This window comes from Danio rerio, chromosome 4 (assembly GCF_049306965.1).
Source record: "Danio rerio strain Tuebingen ecotype United States chromosome 4, GRCz12tu, whole genome shotgun sequence".
Classification (NCBI taxonomy): domain Eukaryota; kingdom Metazoa; phylum Chordata; class Actinopteri; order Cypriniformes; family Danionidae; genus Danio; species Danio rerio.
Window position 1 is genome coordinate 417,032 of NC_133179.1, and position 15,469 is coordinate 432,500.

The 15,469-nt window shown below is 37.0% G+C and overlaps 1 protein-coding gene across 9 annotated transcripts in view; it reads left to right on the forward strand.

Moving 5' to 3' along the window:
• The window catches only part of LOC101882435 (chemokine-like protein TAFA-2), a 23,554-nt gene that overhangs the window by 4,951 nt on the left and 3,134 nt on the right, over positions 1-15,469 (forward strand). For 5 of the 9 annotated variants that reach the window (XR_012401665.1, XR_012401660.1, XR_012401661.1 and 2 more), the window contains 2 exons: positions 12,165-12,259; positions 15,254-15,406. Coding sequence is in view for 1 of the 9 variants with exons in the window: in XM_073946798.1 (XP_073802899.1) it covers positions 12,166-12,259; positions 15,254-15,406 (247 nt within the window). In the remaining 8 variants the exon portion in view is untranslated. Of the gene's footprint in view, positions 1-4,304; positions 4,409-7,778; positions 10,181-10,857; positions 10,902-12,164; positions 12,260-15,253; positions 15,407-15,469 lie in introns of those variants that run through there. The other 4 variants (XR_012401664.1, XR_012401663.1, XR_012401666.1 and 1 more) reach the window with 3 other exon arrangements.

Here is a 15,469-nt window from a genome sequence, read left to right on the forward strand (position 1 = left end):
GTAATACCTAGCTGTCACTGTAAAGCGGTTTATTTAGTTTGTTTAGTGTAACTTATAGCATTATAAAATATTTTAAATACTGTGTATAAATATTATTTATTAAGGGACTTGCTGTGTATTACGATAGTGAACTTGTCTATTTAGAGCCCATTAATAGACTAAATCTGCACAAACACAATTTTAGAAAACAGTTTGGAGGGAAAACCTTGTATATTTTCTTTTTAAAATAATAATGATGTGATTATTATGATAACATTACAGCACTTTGAATAATAATAATAATAATAATAATATAACAGCAATATCTTGTAGTACTTAAAATGAATCTTGTTTCCAAACATGATTACTTGTGTTTTCTGGTTAGAGTTTCCATTAGTTTAATGTCAGTTAATCTGTATTAGTGCTGATCATTTCATCTCTTTTTCTGCGTGCGTGCGTGCGTGTGTAAATATTGAGAGAAGCAAATGAAACTTCCTAAATCGCAGAAGTCACTGATACCGTGCTCATTTTAATGTCAAAAGCAAGTTATTTGAAGCATTGCTATGGCACTTCAGATGAGCTGATTTGATGGATAAAGGATGCTGATTATAATTGTGCATTTGCTGAGCTCACCTTCACACCTGAAACACAGCGCAGATGAAACACAGCGAGCTTTACTTCAAACACAGATGTTCTGTCGATGGTGTGAAGAGAAGGAAAACACAGGCGCATGAGGAAGATGAGGAAATGAAGAAAAGCTGAAGGATAAAACACTGACTAGGCAGACATTTATGTTTAATTATGTTAAATGGAGAGCTGGATGTATTTAGAGGAAACTACACTGTAAAGAATGCACAATCCACACAATTCCTTCCACAAATTGATTAGCATAATTGTTTTAACAAATTTAAGTAGTTTCAACATAAAACACTTAAGTTGTCAAAAAAAAAACTGAAGAATTGTGTTGTTTCGGCTCATTTCAAATAAGTAGTTTAAACAAGCAGTGCGAATATTTTTTTGAGTTGAGCACAGTGAAACTGAATTTACTCATTAAATATAATTAGCCTATTTTATTTGGCAGATTTTATAATAAATGTATAAAAATATTCTTTAAAAGCCATAATCATTCATATTGTGTGGTTTAGTTATTATTACAACTCCTCTTTTTAACCAATAATCAATAATTGATTGCTTCATATATTGAATAAATGTTTAGATTATTGTTTCTGCATTAAATAACATGGACAAAAGTAATTTCATACACAATAGGAATTACATTAAATGCAAGCACCATGTTTCAAATGACTAAATGTGATAATATATGTGGAATATTCCATTGTCATTCAGTGCGACACTTATAACTTGTCAAAAACAAACACTTATTTGGAGCTGTACTGATTTAATTTGTAATGAAATTCTGAAAATATGCCAAAACAAATGTGCAAAGCATGAGGGTAGTGGCGTAGTTGAAAGATTTCACTTCAGAATTAGTATAAGCAATCACCTTGCCCTGAACAAAACAGACTCAACATTGCATATTAAAAACTAGTGACTGCGACTGTGATATCAATGCTGGAACAATATAGTGTGCAGCCTAGTTCAAGTTTTACTGCAAATGTCACATGCTTGATGCTGGAATTGGAATTTTTGAAGTATTAGTGTAAATATTGTGCTTCTGCTGGTGTTTTTTATCTGCTGATCCACCGCTCAGGTGTACACCGCTAGAGTTGATAGTTTAGTGTCGGTGGTCATCATGTGCTCTGGTTTATTCCAGATGACATTAATGAGGCACAAACACATCGTCTCCATCCGTCTGTCTCTCTATCCACTCCAGCACATTCATATTTTAGCAAATATTACTGAAACTAATGCCTGAATGACAGGTTAAGTGGCTGACCTAAAGACACACACACACACACACACAGCTTCCCTCGCTCATTATTACACACATTCTGACCTGAATATTAAAGTCACGATCAATCTAAATCTAAAACTTTTCAAATATTAATGTGCTTGTTGAAAGAAATTTGATAAATATACATCTATTTAATATCAAAATATGTATCAATATTTCAATTTAATTCAATTTTCAATACATCAAGTTAAAACATTCTCAAATGTATGCGTGTATTTATATATGCATAATAAATATCCACAATACACACACACACACACACACACACACAAGTCAAAACAAACTTTTATTTTGGATGTAATAATCTTTTCCCAGCACTAATCAAACATTTCAAGAGCCTCAAGATTATATCGTCTTCATGGGAGTGGGCGGAGCTAAATTTACTATTGGCTGTGACTCTTCAATTGGTGTATTTTCTGCAAAGGATCATGGATAATGTAGTTTTCTCACCGCGGTTGACCTTTTAAATTGTATGTTGAATGAACGAAAATGTGTTTGATGCTGACTTTAATACAGTTTGCCGACTGAACTGATTTTTTATTTCTGACCGGCAAACTGGCAGTCAGCACACACACATTATACAAGACTAAATCAGAGCAGTGTGAATAATGAACACACACACACACACACACACACACTGCTCAGTCTCCACTTCACACGCTGGAGTTACAGTCACTTTCTTGCTTTTTCTCACTGTTAACTGTTATTATAGACACACACACACACACACACACACACACACACACACAGAAATGTGCTAATGAACTCACATACACACACACACACGCACATACACGCACGAAGACTTCCATAGATTACTGTGATTTCCTAGTCTTTCCTAGTGTGTGTGTGAGAGTGTGAGTTTGTGTGTTTCTTTGTGAGTGATACAGTGTGTGTGAGTGAGAAATATAAAATGTGTGTGTGTGAGTGAGAGGAAAAGAGTGTGTGTGTATGTGAGATAGAAAGAAAGTGTGTGTGTGTGTGTGTGTTTGTGCGTGTGTGTGTGTGTGTGTGTGTGAAAGAGAGAGAGAGTGTGTGTGCTATTATTGTCTGTCCTCATCACCTTGAGTCCTGCATTAATCTGCACGGGTGTGTGTCTCTGGACAGACCAGTGTGTGTGGAGATCTGGACCTTTGTGTGCGTGTGTGTGTGTGTGTGTCAGACTCAACTGTGAGTGAATCTCCAGCAGATGCTCAGCAGAAAATAGAGAGCAGCAGCGCTTGGTTATTTCAGCTAAAAATAATTAATTTTCCTTCAACTTAGTCTCTTATTTATCAGGGGTCGCCACAGCGGAATGAACCACCAACTATTCCAGCATATGTTTTACTCAGCGGATGCCCTTCACAGTACTGGGAAACACCCATACACTCTCATTCACACACACACTCATACACTACAGACAATTTAGTTCATCAATTCCCCTATAGCGCATGTGTTTGGACTGTGGGGGAAACCGGATATATATAAAAAACTAAATATATATATAAAACTAAAACTGTATAATATATTAAATATTTATATATATTTATTATAGCTATAAATAAATATGTGTGTGTATATTGTGTGCATATAGTGTGTGTGTGTATATATATATATATATATATATATATATATATATATATATATATATATATATATATATATATATATATAATTTTATATATATTAAAAGACACAAAGAATCAAGGAGAACCACAGGTCAGCAGGGAGACTGCAAAAGAGCAGCTTCTGCTTTAAGCTGAACTGACGGAATATCTACTATTGAATATCTGCTATTTACAAATGAACAGACAAATGTAAAATACAGTAAAACACTCTAAATATGTTGAAGCGTGTGGATCTGATGGCGGTGGAGTTTGCTGCTGGATATTCTTGGGAGATCGCTGACAAGAACAGTGAACAGCTCCGCCAGAGCGTGTCTCATGCTCATATGCAGGTTTATTTTGCATTCTCTGGCAGATACACCACTGAGCCTCGCTAGATCCTCCTGTATGGTCGCACAGCCGTTATAAAGAACTCACAGGACATTATTTTGGAGAACTATGTGGATATATTAAATAGTTCACACAAAAATACACAAAGAGAGACTATCACAGCACACACAGTTTGTGAATGAACAGAGTTATGAAGTTGCAGACGCGATCATGAGGCTGTTTGAATTATATTAACAATAATGTAAACAAAAATTGTAAAAATTTATATTTTTATTAATTTCCCAGTAAATAGAGATCATATTTTTTGATTCATTTAAGCAGAACATATTTATTAAACAGAAAATAAAAGCTTGTTAACTGAACATGTTTAGGAATAGTAAGATAATAGATTTCAATTAAAACCGGTTATTGCAAAACAAATGATAAACTACAAAATTTCCAATAAGTTCTATACATTTTTTCTAATTTTTTTTCAGGGTTTTTACCTTTATTTGGAAAGTGGAGAGAATTGTCAGGAAAGCATTGGGAGCAGAGAGAGGGGAAGGATCGGCATAGGACTTTGAGGCAGAATCGAACTCAGGTCATCGTGAGCACCAGAATGCATGTGTCGACACACTAACCACTACACCACTGTCACCTATATTCTATATTTATATTCTATATTTTCTAGATAAATAATGTTTATTGAGATTTTTCAGGTTTATCAACCATGTAAGACTTGAAATATCACAAAATAGGCAGAAAATTTAAATTCTCTGGAATTGAGATGTTTATTAAACCTTCTAGCAAAATAAAATAAAATAATTTTCCATTTCCATTATTTTTCATATTTATTTTGTATCACATTTGAAACATCAGACGTTTGTGCAACTTTTTGCGCACAGCAATGATAATTTTAATGACAAAAAACAATTATTCCCTAAACATTTCAACATCTCATTCAGTTCGTCTCTTTATTTTTACTTGTTACCTGATATACCTGTTATATATCAAATCATGTGCAACAGGTTTTTAAACAGTGTTGGTCAGGTTGATATTAGATCTTAGAAAGTTTAATAATTTGTGTTGAGTCATTTTTAGACTGTGATCTTCAGTATTTTTAATCAGATTAGTTGATCTGATGTGTCTTTGGTACTGCCTAATCTAATGTTAATGGACACGTATAATACTGTAAAGCATCCTGGAGAAAGGTGGCACAGTGTCTCAGTGGTTAGCACTGTGGCCTCACAGTAAGAAAGTCACTGGTTCGAGTCCCAGTTGGGTCAGTTGGTGTTTCTGTGTGGAGTTTGCATGTTCTCCCCGTGTTGGTGTGGGTTTCCTCCGGGTGCTCCGGTTTCCCCCACAGTCCAAACACATGCGCTATAGGGGAACTGATCAACTACACTGGCCGTAGTGTATGAGTGTGTGTGTGTGAATGAGTGTGTATGGGTGTTTCCCAATATTGGCTTCCGGCTGGAAGAGCATCCGCTGTTAAAACAAATGCTGGAATAGTTGGTGGTTCATTCCACTGTGGTGACCTTAATAATAAGGGACTAAGCTGAAGGAAAATGAATGAATGAATCCTGGAGAAAATATGAATGTAAAAGAGCGATCTGGTGGACTCATTTATCTCTGTGTATTTGTGCTGGAAAACAGATGAATTTATAAATAATGCTGGCTGTAGTTTCAGTGCAGTTTGATGTTAATTGTCTAACATGAATCTTCAATTAAAGTCCTTACATAATCAGCATCACTTCCTGTACGGTCTCGTCCAATCAGAGCCGCTCATCATGCATCTAAAAATAGCAGCGTTTCTGACACCTTCATCACACTTCAGTGCAGAACAAGTTCATGCAGACGCTGAGAGACGGAGGAAACTCCTCAACACACACTGTGTCCGTGTTTTGGGTTCATTTATGGTGGTGAATTGCATTATGGGATGTTGATCTCTGCTTTGTCCACTTCTGATGGAGAAAATTCAACTCTACAGTTTAACAAAGTGACTTTTACTGACATTTTAGTCGTTTAAAATAATAATAAAATGATTAAGAAATAATATCTAGAGAAATAAGTCTGTAAAATAAACACTGTAACCCCCATCTAATGGTTTTAAATTTAACAAGCAATGCAAAATGTGAATAGTCTTGTGATACATACATGTTATCATAATATGAAGCAGTATCAGTGTTGAGAGAAGCTTCTGGCTCAGTTTATCTTCATCTCAGATGGTTTAATCAGCTGTAAGTGCTTTCAGATGCGTCTACACACACACATGCGTGTGCTCGTTATTGAAGTGGAGCTTCAGCTCTCAGAGGTGTAATGAAAAGACAAAGCATGCTGGGACACCGTCTTTAACAGCCACACACACTGCTGACGAGACACAACAGCAGCTGTAAACACTCGCCATCTGCAAATAAGATGATTTAAGTGTATTATTTAAGCAGAGCGTCTCTGTTTCTGCTGCCAGACACTCACAGCTGTCACTGAGAAACAAACTAAATACAAGACCTTCCACAAATTGGCTGTAATTTAGCTAATTTAATGCAGAAGGTGTGTTTAGAATGTACAATAATTATGTTACATTGTTATATAATTATGTATTATTTAATTTAAAAAAAAAATTATTTTATTATGAGGGTAAAATCGTGGCTCAGTGGTTAGCACTGTGGCCTCATGGCAAGAAGGACGCTGGTTCGAGTCTGGACTTGGTCAGTTGGCATTTCTGTGTGGAGTTTGCATGTTCTCCCTGTGGTGGCGTGGGTTTCCTCTGGGTGTTTTCCAGTACTAGGTTGCGGCTGGAAGGGCATCCGCTGTGTAAAACATATGCTGGAATAGTTGGTGGTTCATTCCGCTGTGGAGACCTCTCAATAATAAAGTGACAAAGATGAAGAAAAATTAATACATTTATCAGGATTTCTCCAATACTCTTTTGAAAAATAGCAATAATACATTATTAACACATTAATAGAGTAATATTTGATTTTTGTAATATTCAGAAATCTTATTTGCTAATGATAATAAGAATATGTAGTTTTAGTAGTATTATGTAGTAATTAAACAGTAAATATTAAATGTTATTTTTATAAATATCTATTATTATGATAATATATGAATGTATATGGGGTGTTAAGAATATACAATAATTATTGTGTAATATTAAATAACTCATGTTTTATTTAATATATTTTTAATAAATCATTATTATGATTTCTCAAAGACTCTTTTTTGTAGGTAACCATTTTAAATAGTAACAAATTAATAACTCATTAAAAGAGTAATATCTGATTTTTATAATATTCAGAAATCATATTTGCCAATGATAATAGGAATATTATGTAGTTTTCCACATTAATTAAACAGTAAATATTAATAATTGGTCATTTTTTAAATATTTATTATCATGATAATATATGATCAAACTAATTGTGCACACTTCAAAACAAGCAGTGAGCAGACGTGTCATCATTTTAATTGTAGTTTTGAAATATTGTAATTAAATTCTTCCCTCAAATCATTTCACACACATTGAATAAATATATATATATATTTTTTTTAAGACTCAAGTATCTTGTAAAACACCTTTAAAACACTTTGATGTTCAATTAAAGTCTTTAAATTGGTCTGCTTTTTATAAATATTTCTTTAAATTGTCTGTTTTGTCGTTTATATTTCCATTCTCTCTGTGCATAAATGATATCATGCTTTTGAATGCAATACATCACAATATTGAGTTCCACTGATAAAAGAGAAACGCCGTCAGTCTCCTGATGAACATATGTGTGTGTGATCGTGAAGATCGCTAACGTCTGCTGTCGTTTAAAACAGTCGCTAGCTTTTATTTTTTCAGGAGTGTATTCATTATTGATGCTGCCATCACAAAAAGAGCAATTAAAAGCAGATCAGAAATAGGCTGTTCATATTACACAGGCCAGCATTAGAGGCAGATTGACATTGATCAGTGTGTGTGGGGCGCAGAGCTAATGGTGGCGCTCTGAAGAACACACACATTGATTGAAACTCCAGACTGGAACCAGAGACCGCAAAGCAGGAGAGGAGGAGGAGAAGGTGAAAACGAGGAGGAGAAGGAGGAGAAAACGAGGAGGAGAAGAAGAGGAGAAGAAGAAAATGAGAAGGATGAAGAGAAGAAGATGAAAAAAGGAAAGAGAAGGAGATAAAGAGGAGGATGAAAAGTATAAGGTGAAGTAGAGGAAGAGTAGGAAAAGGAGAAGGAGAAAACGAGGAGGAGAAGAAGATGAAAAGAAGGAGAAGGAGAAAATGAGAAGGATGAAGAGAAGAAGATGAAAAAGGAAATAAAAAGGAGGAGAAGGAAATGAGGATGAAGAGTATGAGGAGAAGTAGAGGAAGTATAGGAAAAGGAGGTGATGGAGAAAACAAGGAGGAGGAGAAGAAGATGAGGAGAAGGAGAAAATGAGGAGGAGGAGGGAGATAAAACGAGGAGAAGAAGAGGAGGAGAAAATGAGGAGAAGGACAAGAGGGGGAGGAAAATAAAACAAGGAGAAAAAAAGGACGATAAGAGGAGAAGAGGAGGAGGATGAAGAGGAGAAGAAGATAAAAAAGGAAAAGAAAAAAGAGGAGGATGAATAGGAGGAGAAGGAGAAAACAAGGAGGAGCAGAAGAAGAGGAGAAGATGAAAAAAGGAGAAGATGAAAAAGAGGGGGGTGAAGAGTATGAGGAGAAGTGGAGGAAGAATAGGAAGAGGAGGATGAAGATAAAGAGGAGAAGAAGAAAACGAGGAGGAGGAGAAGAAGATGAAGAGGAGGAGAAGAAAACCAAGAGGAGGATGAAGATAAAGAGGAGAAGAAGAAAACGAGGAGGAGGAGAAGAAGATGAAGAGGAGGAGAAGAAAACCAAGAGGAGGATGAAGATAAAGAGGAGAAGAAGAAAACGAGGAGGAGGAGAAGAAGATGAAGAGGAGAAGAAAACCAAGAGGAGGATAAAGAGGAGGAGGAAGATAAAATGAGGAGAAGATGAAGATGAGGAGGAGAAAATGAGGAGGACAAGAAGAAGATAAAAAGAAGGATGAAAAGGAAGAGGTGAAGAAGAGGAGGAGAAAAAGATGAAAAAAGACAAAGGAAAAGGAGAAGATGAGGATGAAGAGTATAAGGAGAAAAAGAGGAAAAGACGGAGAAGGAGAAAACAAGCAGGAGAAGAGGAGAAGAAGAAAGTGAGGAAAAGAAAATAAGGAGAAGAAGAGGAGGATAAACCGTATGATAAGAAGTAGAGGAGGATGAAAAGGAGGAGGAGAAGAGGATGAGGAGCCGGAAAAGAGGATGAGGAAGATGGAGAAGAAGGAGAAAATGAGGAGAGAAAATGAGGAGGAGAAATAGATAAGAAGAAAAGGATGAAGAGGAGAAGTAAAGGAGGAGAAGAAAATGAGGAGAAGACGATAAGACAAAAGTGGAGAAGAGAAGGAGAACAGGTGAAGGAGAAGAAAAGGAGGAGCGAGGAGAAGGAGGTAAAAAGAAGTGGAAGAGAAGAAAAAGTGGTGGAGGAGGAGAAGAGGAGGAAAAAGATGCAGAAGAAGAGGTGGAGAACATAGAAGAAAAAGAGAGGAGAAGACAAGACACTGACAACATCTGCCCTGACTCACTCTGAGAACACTAGTGCTGTTTTACATCTGTCGCTATGGTGATGCACAGCCTTTTGTAGCTCCGCCTTCTTTTTAAATCTCATTTGCATTTAAAGCGACAGCTCAAACACACTCACACACACACACACACACACACACACACTCATCAGAGACTTACTTTACATCTGGGATAAAGGGTGATAATAGGGTCTCCTTTAAACCTCCTCAGCAGTCGCCCCCCTGCAGTGACACTCTGAGGAGCAGTAATGAAAGCTGAAGCTCCTCTCTCTGTCAGTGCAAACAGCAGGATTGGGTTGCAATAATGGCTCTGCTGATCACTTTGGTTTTGGAGAAACATGAGCAGATCTTCAGCTTTCCACACTCCACACAGCTTCAGAAAATCCTGATTCTGTCTCAGATGCAAATGAAGATGAACGAGATGAGCCTCGCACCACAGCCTCATTCCTAACCAGACTTTACCTTTAATAATTCATCCGGCCGATGCATCAGAGTTTATTAATGTTTGCAGTCGTACAAACTGTTTTTTGTGACGCGTGTTCTCTTGTTCTGGCCATTCTGCGCATGAATTATGCAGATGTCCTGAGGGTCCGCAGTACAACACAAAGGCCTGAATTAAACATGAAGAGCGTTCAGAATAAAACACAATTAAAAAAAACGGCCCGCTCCTCTCTGACAGATTCTTAATGAGAAAACGCGTCTGCGTTCCTCCCTCCGGCGCTCGAATTAAAGACTTTTATAAGGTCATTTGACCGCAGTCCCAAGGTGATACTGCATGAAGATGCCTGAGAGCAATTACACAGCGTTTATTAGTATGAAATCAAGAGAAATGTTTGTCTGAGTTAGTGCTCAATATAGCGCTCAGGGTCTGCATGTTAATGCGTGATGTCAAGAAGCAGGTCACACCTTGGAGAATTGATAGTTTATGTAAACATTACACCTCCGTGTGTTTGTCTGCTTTATTCACAGACACAGAGAACAGTAAACACAGTCAGATTTAATAAACAAGGACAATCGGCTGCGTATAAATCATGTTCATATTTGCACAATTACTTCAAATATCTTTGCACTTTGAAAGGTTTAAGACCTCAATATTGTAATTTTACTGTAAATTCGGTCATTATACTGTGATTCTGCAACTAAAATACTGCAAATACAGTTTCATAGCTGGTAAAAACTCCCTTAATTAAAACCAGAAGCTGTGTGGGACTGGATTTGGTGCTGCTAACAGTGTATTACCATAGAGCTTATAGGTGTGTGTGTGTGTGTGTGTATGAATGAGTGCAGGTGTGCCTGTGTAGAGTGTTTATGTGTAGTATGTGTGTATTTTTGGGTGTGTGTTTTTATATATGTGTATAGTGTGTGTGTGACTGTAGTGTGTGGATGTCTTGGCTGATCTATAACTCTGGTTTGTCAACCACAATCCTAATGCGGATGAGGAGAGAAGCGCTGGCCTATCCAGCATCTCCGTAATGGAATATAGAAGGTGAATATCAGTTCATAATCTGTGTGTAAATGATCCTGCGGGCTGCCAGTAATTACCAGCAGTGTGAGCGAGATCGTTTACATGATCACAACCAGACCCACTCGTGTCTGTGTGTGTGTGTGTGTGTGTGTGTGTGTGTTCAGTTTAATTCAAGTTTACTTGTAATGATACATGTTCAATGATGTGTGTTATGTGTGCTGGTTTGTGTGGTTTTCAAGGACGGAAACGTGTGTGTCATGCGTATTACAACATTGTTGTGGTTTATGAGGACATGTCTTGTGTTCTTCTAATTTAAAATGCTTAAAATGCTCATATTTTTCATATTCAATATTGTGCACAGGTTTGCTGTGAGGGTTTGGTTTGGATTAGGGCCATATAATAAGCACTTTTTGCTGTATATTATACATTATATTGTTACAATTTTCAATTCTAATCATATTTTTACAAGTGTTGAATTTTAATCATATATGTTGATATTTTTAATTGGAGCATATTTTCATGGGTGTGGATTTCCTTTTAGTCAATTTTTTTGATGTTTTTAGAGAGTTTTAATTTTATTTATTTGTTTACATTTTTATTATTCTAATTCTTGTATTATTGAGGAAAAACAAAACCTCACCTATACTGATAAAGTGTATAAGATGTGAAAATGAAACTGTGGGATGATTGAAAGTTAATGGGAGTGTTTGGAGTAATAAGTTTGAATATATTGAACATAATTTTTATTATCATAAGTTATTTTTATAAGTTATCAGAGTGAATTGAAGGGGGTGAGACTGCACCATTGAAGAGGAGAACAAGGAGTGTGAAAATTGTTAAGTGAATCAGAAAAAAGGAAAAAAAAATTTGGTTATCTGTGGATGCTGTCAGCTCCAGAGAGAAGCTGAAAAGGGGGAAATATGGAGGGAGAGTCCTCGTAAATCACAAATACCAACATGTGTGTGCATATGTGTGTATGTGCACAATTCAGTTATAGTTTACTTGTAGTATTACATGTCTGATGTAGTGTGTGTGTATGTGTGTATGCGTGTGTGTGTTCAATTCAAGTTTACTTGTAGTAATAATAAATGTTAAATGAAGTGTGTGTGTGTGTGTGTGTGTGTGTGTGTGTGTGTGTGTGTGTGTGTGTACATACCTCTACAAATGCGAAAATACATTTTTCTTCATCGACACCCACTGATAAAGTTAGTTACTGATGTCCAACTAATTGACTCCGTGTGTGTGTGTGTGTGTGTGTGTGTGTGTGTGTGTGTGTGTGTGCAGGATGAGTGTCCGAGATCTTCTTCTGCTTCTCTCTCAGACTCTTCTTCTGCTTCTGCTTCTCCTGAGATCTTCAGCTCACTCCACAGAGCTTCACAGTGAGTTTCTTCCTCCTCACATGTTTTTCACCATATTCTTATTAAAAATAAATATTTTGATGTTTTTATTAGTCCTGCACGATGCTGAGAAAATATGCAATATTGCTGCTGAGTGTTGTGATGATCTTTTTTTAAGAAGATATTTACCAAATACCATATTTCTTTGATATACCTAACATGCAAAACTTAATTTAATCACCAATTTAAAAATGTAATGATCACTCTGAAATGAAGCTAATTAAATCTAAAAAACTATGCCAAGATGCAGACATTTAGACTTTAAAACACCATAAGAGTGTGAACCTCGACATAAATCCAGATTGAGATTGTCTGTGGTGATTTTCCTCTGCATCAGTGTTTATAATCAGCTCCATTTCTGAGAGGGGTCTAGATGCAAACCTGGTGCAGATGCAATCAGAGCTGCATGCAATGCTTTTTAATGAGCTCACCTAACCCCACCCCTCACAGTGACATCACTAGCTCCATAGGGCATTGTGTCTGACATTGCATCTCATTCAATCTCAGCATGCATCATGCATCCAGATACTATTGATATTTCTCAACAACACCTACTGGGGCGGGGCTAAAGATAGGAAAGGCCTCATCTGATTGGTCAGATTTGGATAAAGAACCTATGCGTGCAGCAGCTACAACTACTGTAACTAACACCATTTTCTGCGATATGAATATTGCATATATTATTAAGGCAATAGTTATAATTGCATTTTTATTTTGAACTTGCATTCTTCAATAGTTTTAGATCATTAGCTCTGATTTATGAACGTTTTAGATATCCGTCCAGCAAAACAACACCAAAGACACTGAGGAAGAACTCATTCATTCATTCTCTGCTCTCATTAGCATCAGTTTGATCACATGAACCAATCAAATGACAGCAGTGTGTTTCCTGTTTTCTATTTCTTGTTCACCGATGTCCCCAGATCCAGCAGATATCTTCAGTATCAGAAACACACACACACACACACAAACACACACACACACACACACACACACACACACACACACACACACACACACACACACACACACACACACACACACTTTTTAATTAGAAAAGCTTTGAGAGTGGTATACAAAGTCTTAATTAGCTGTTTACCACACACACACACGCACACACACACACACACATACAAGCACAGAAATGTCAGCAGCAATTAAAAGAGCAGCACAGTACAGTGTGTAAATAATTAATCAGCTGGAGTCAGAATATAACCAGCTCAGCCACCAAGGTTATAAGAGTCTTATATTTTTACGTTAGTTTTCATTTCTACTATTATTAACTCGGCTGTTCACATTCAGTTTAGTTTTAGTTGGTTTCATTTAATGCATAGGTCTCAAACTGGATTCCCGGAGGGCTGCAGTGTTGCTCCATAATCAAACACAGCTGATCCAACTAATCAAGGTGTTCAAGACTCCTAGAGACTGTTAAGCAGGTGTGAGTTGGAGCTGTTGGAGCTAAACTGCGGCCCTCCAGGAATCCAGTTTGAGACCATTGATTTAATGCTTTTGTTTGTTTGTTTGTTTCCATTTACATTTTATTTATTTGTTTAGTCATTTATTTATATTTTATTTTTGTATACAATGAATGCATATAAATATTTAGATACGGTATTTTAAACAGGTACATAGGTAATGATAATAATAATAACGTTAATAATGAATATAGTGGGGGTGTGGAAGAGAGTAGAAGTAATAGCTAAAAATAATAATAGTGGGCTGCACGGTGGCGAAGTGGGTAGCACGTTCATCTCATAGCAAGAAGGTCGTTGGTTCTAGTCCTGTCAGTGTCAGCACCACCCAACCCGCTCCGAGCTGGGATCGGACCAGCAACCTTCCGCATGGGAGTCTAATAAGGAAGCAGAGGAGTGAGGTTTACCTGTACAGCACTTACTCGCTGGCCTCCGTTACACGTTTTCCCCGTGTTGGCGTGGGTGCTCCGCTTTCCCCCACAGTCCAAACAAATGCGCTATAGGGGTGTGTATGGATGTTTTCCAGTGATGGGATGCAGCTGGAAGGGCATCCGCTGCGTAAAACATATGCTAGATAAGTTGACGGTTCATTCCACTGTGGCAACCGTGGATTAATAAAGAGACTAGGTCGAAAAGAAAATGAAGGTATGAATAAACAATGTAGTGGGTGTGGGGAAGAGAGTAGTCTTAATAGCTATGATAATAATAATAATAATAGTGTAATGATAATATTAATAATACTTAGTGGGTTACGGTGTGGAATTATTGGAATTATTGCAGATAAATATCAGGATTCAACGTTAAGGATTTCTTCTACTGGTCCGATTGGAACAATGGTTCTGATTTTTACCCCACCAAAGAAAAAATTTAATTTAATAGCAATTTTTTTAGCCACATATTTTTAATAACATGTAAAAAAAAATGTCTATAATTATTTAAGCATTAATAATGTATTTAAATTACATTTAAAGATGTTAATAAATATATGAGCAAAATTCTGTGTTAACAAAACAAAAAGAGCAGTATGGAAAATGTGAAGGTATTTTATTGCAGTTCGAAATTATTTAATCAAAGGTGGCTGCCATCGGGCCAGTAATGATCCCGTCTTCTGTCCCAAGCGTCTCTCACACTGACCCCGGGCCATCGGGCAGTCCATATTGTTGAACCCTGTGTATTGAATGTTTAAAAGACCCGGTGTTCTTTCAATATCTCCTACCTTTTCAGATTATCCGACATTCCATTCAAAAAGTAGGTGGCTTATTTTGATGATGCAATATGCTACACATCAGATTTCACTACCAGTGTAATTCTACTGAGGAGTGGTGTGATATGAAGCTCTAATATCTCCTTACCTTAACCTCAGAATCATTCAAATATTGGTAGCATAATCTGATGGGTAGGATAAAAGTCAGGATGCCGGCCCCCATTGTGTGTGTATGTGTGTGCAGTATTAAGTGTGCTTATAAGTGTGCATTGTTGAGTATGTGTTAATGTGTGTGTGCAGTTGTTGAGGTGCGGACGGGCACCTGTGAGGTCGTGTCTTTACATCGCTGCTGCAACAAGAACAAGATCGAGGAGCGTTCGCAGACCGTCAAGTGCTCCTGCTTCCCAGGACAGGTGGCAGGAACAACCAGAGCCGCCCCGTCCTGCGTCGACGGTACGTGTGAACACTAGATGCTCTAGAGTGTGTGTGAAGTTTGAGCTGAGAATTGCACACAGA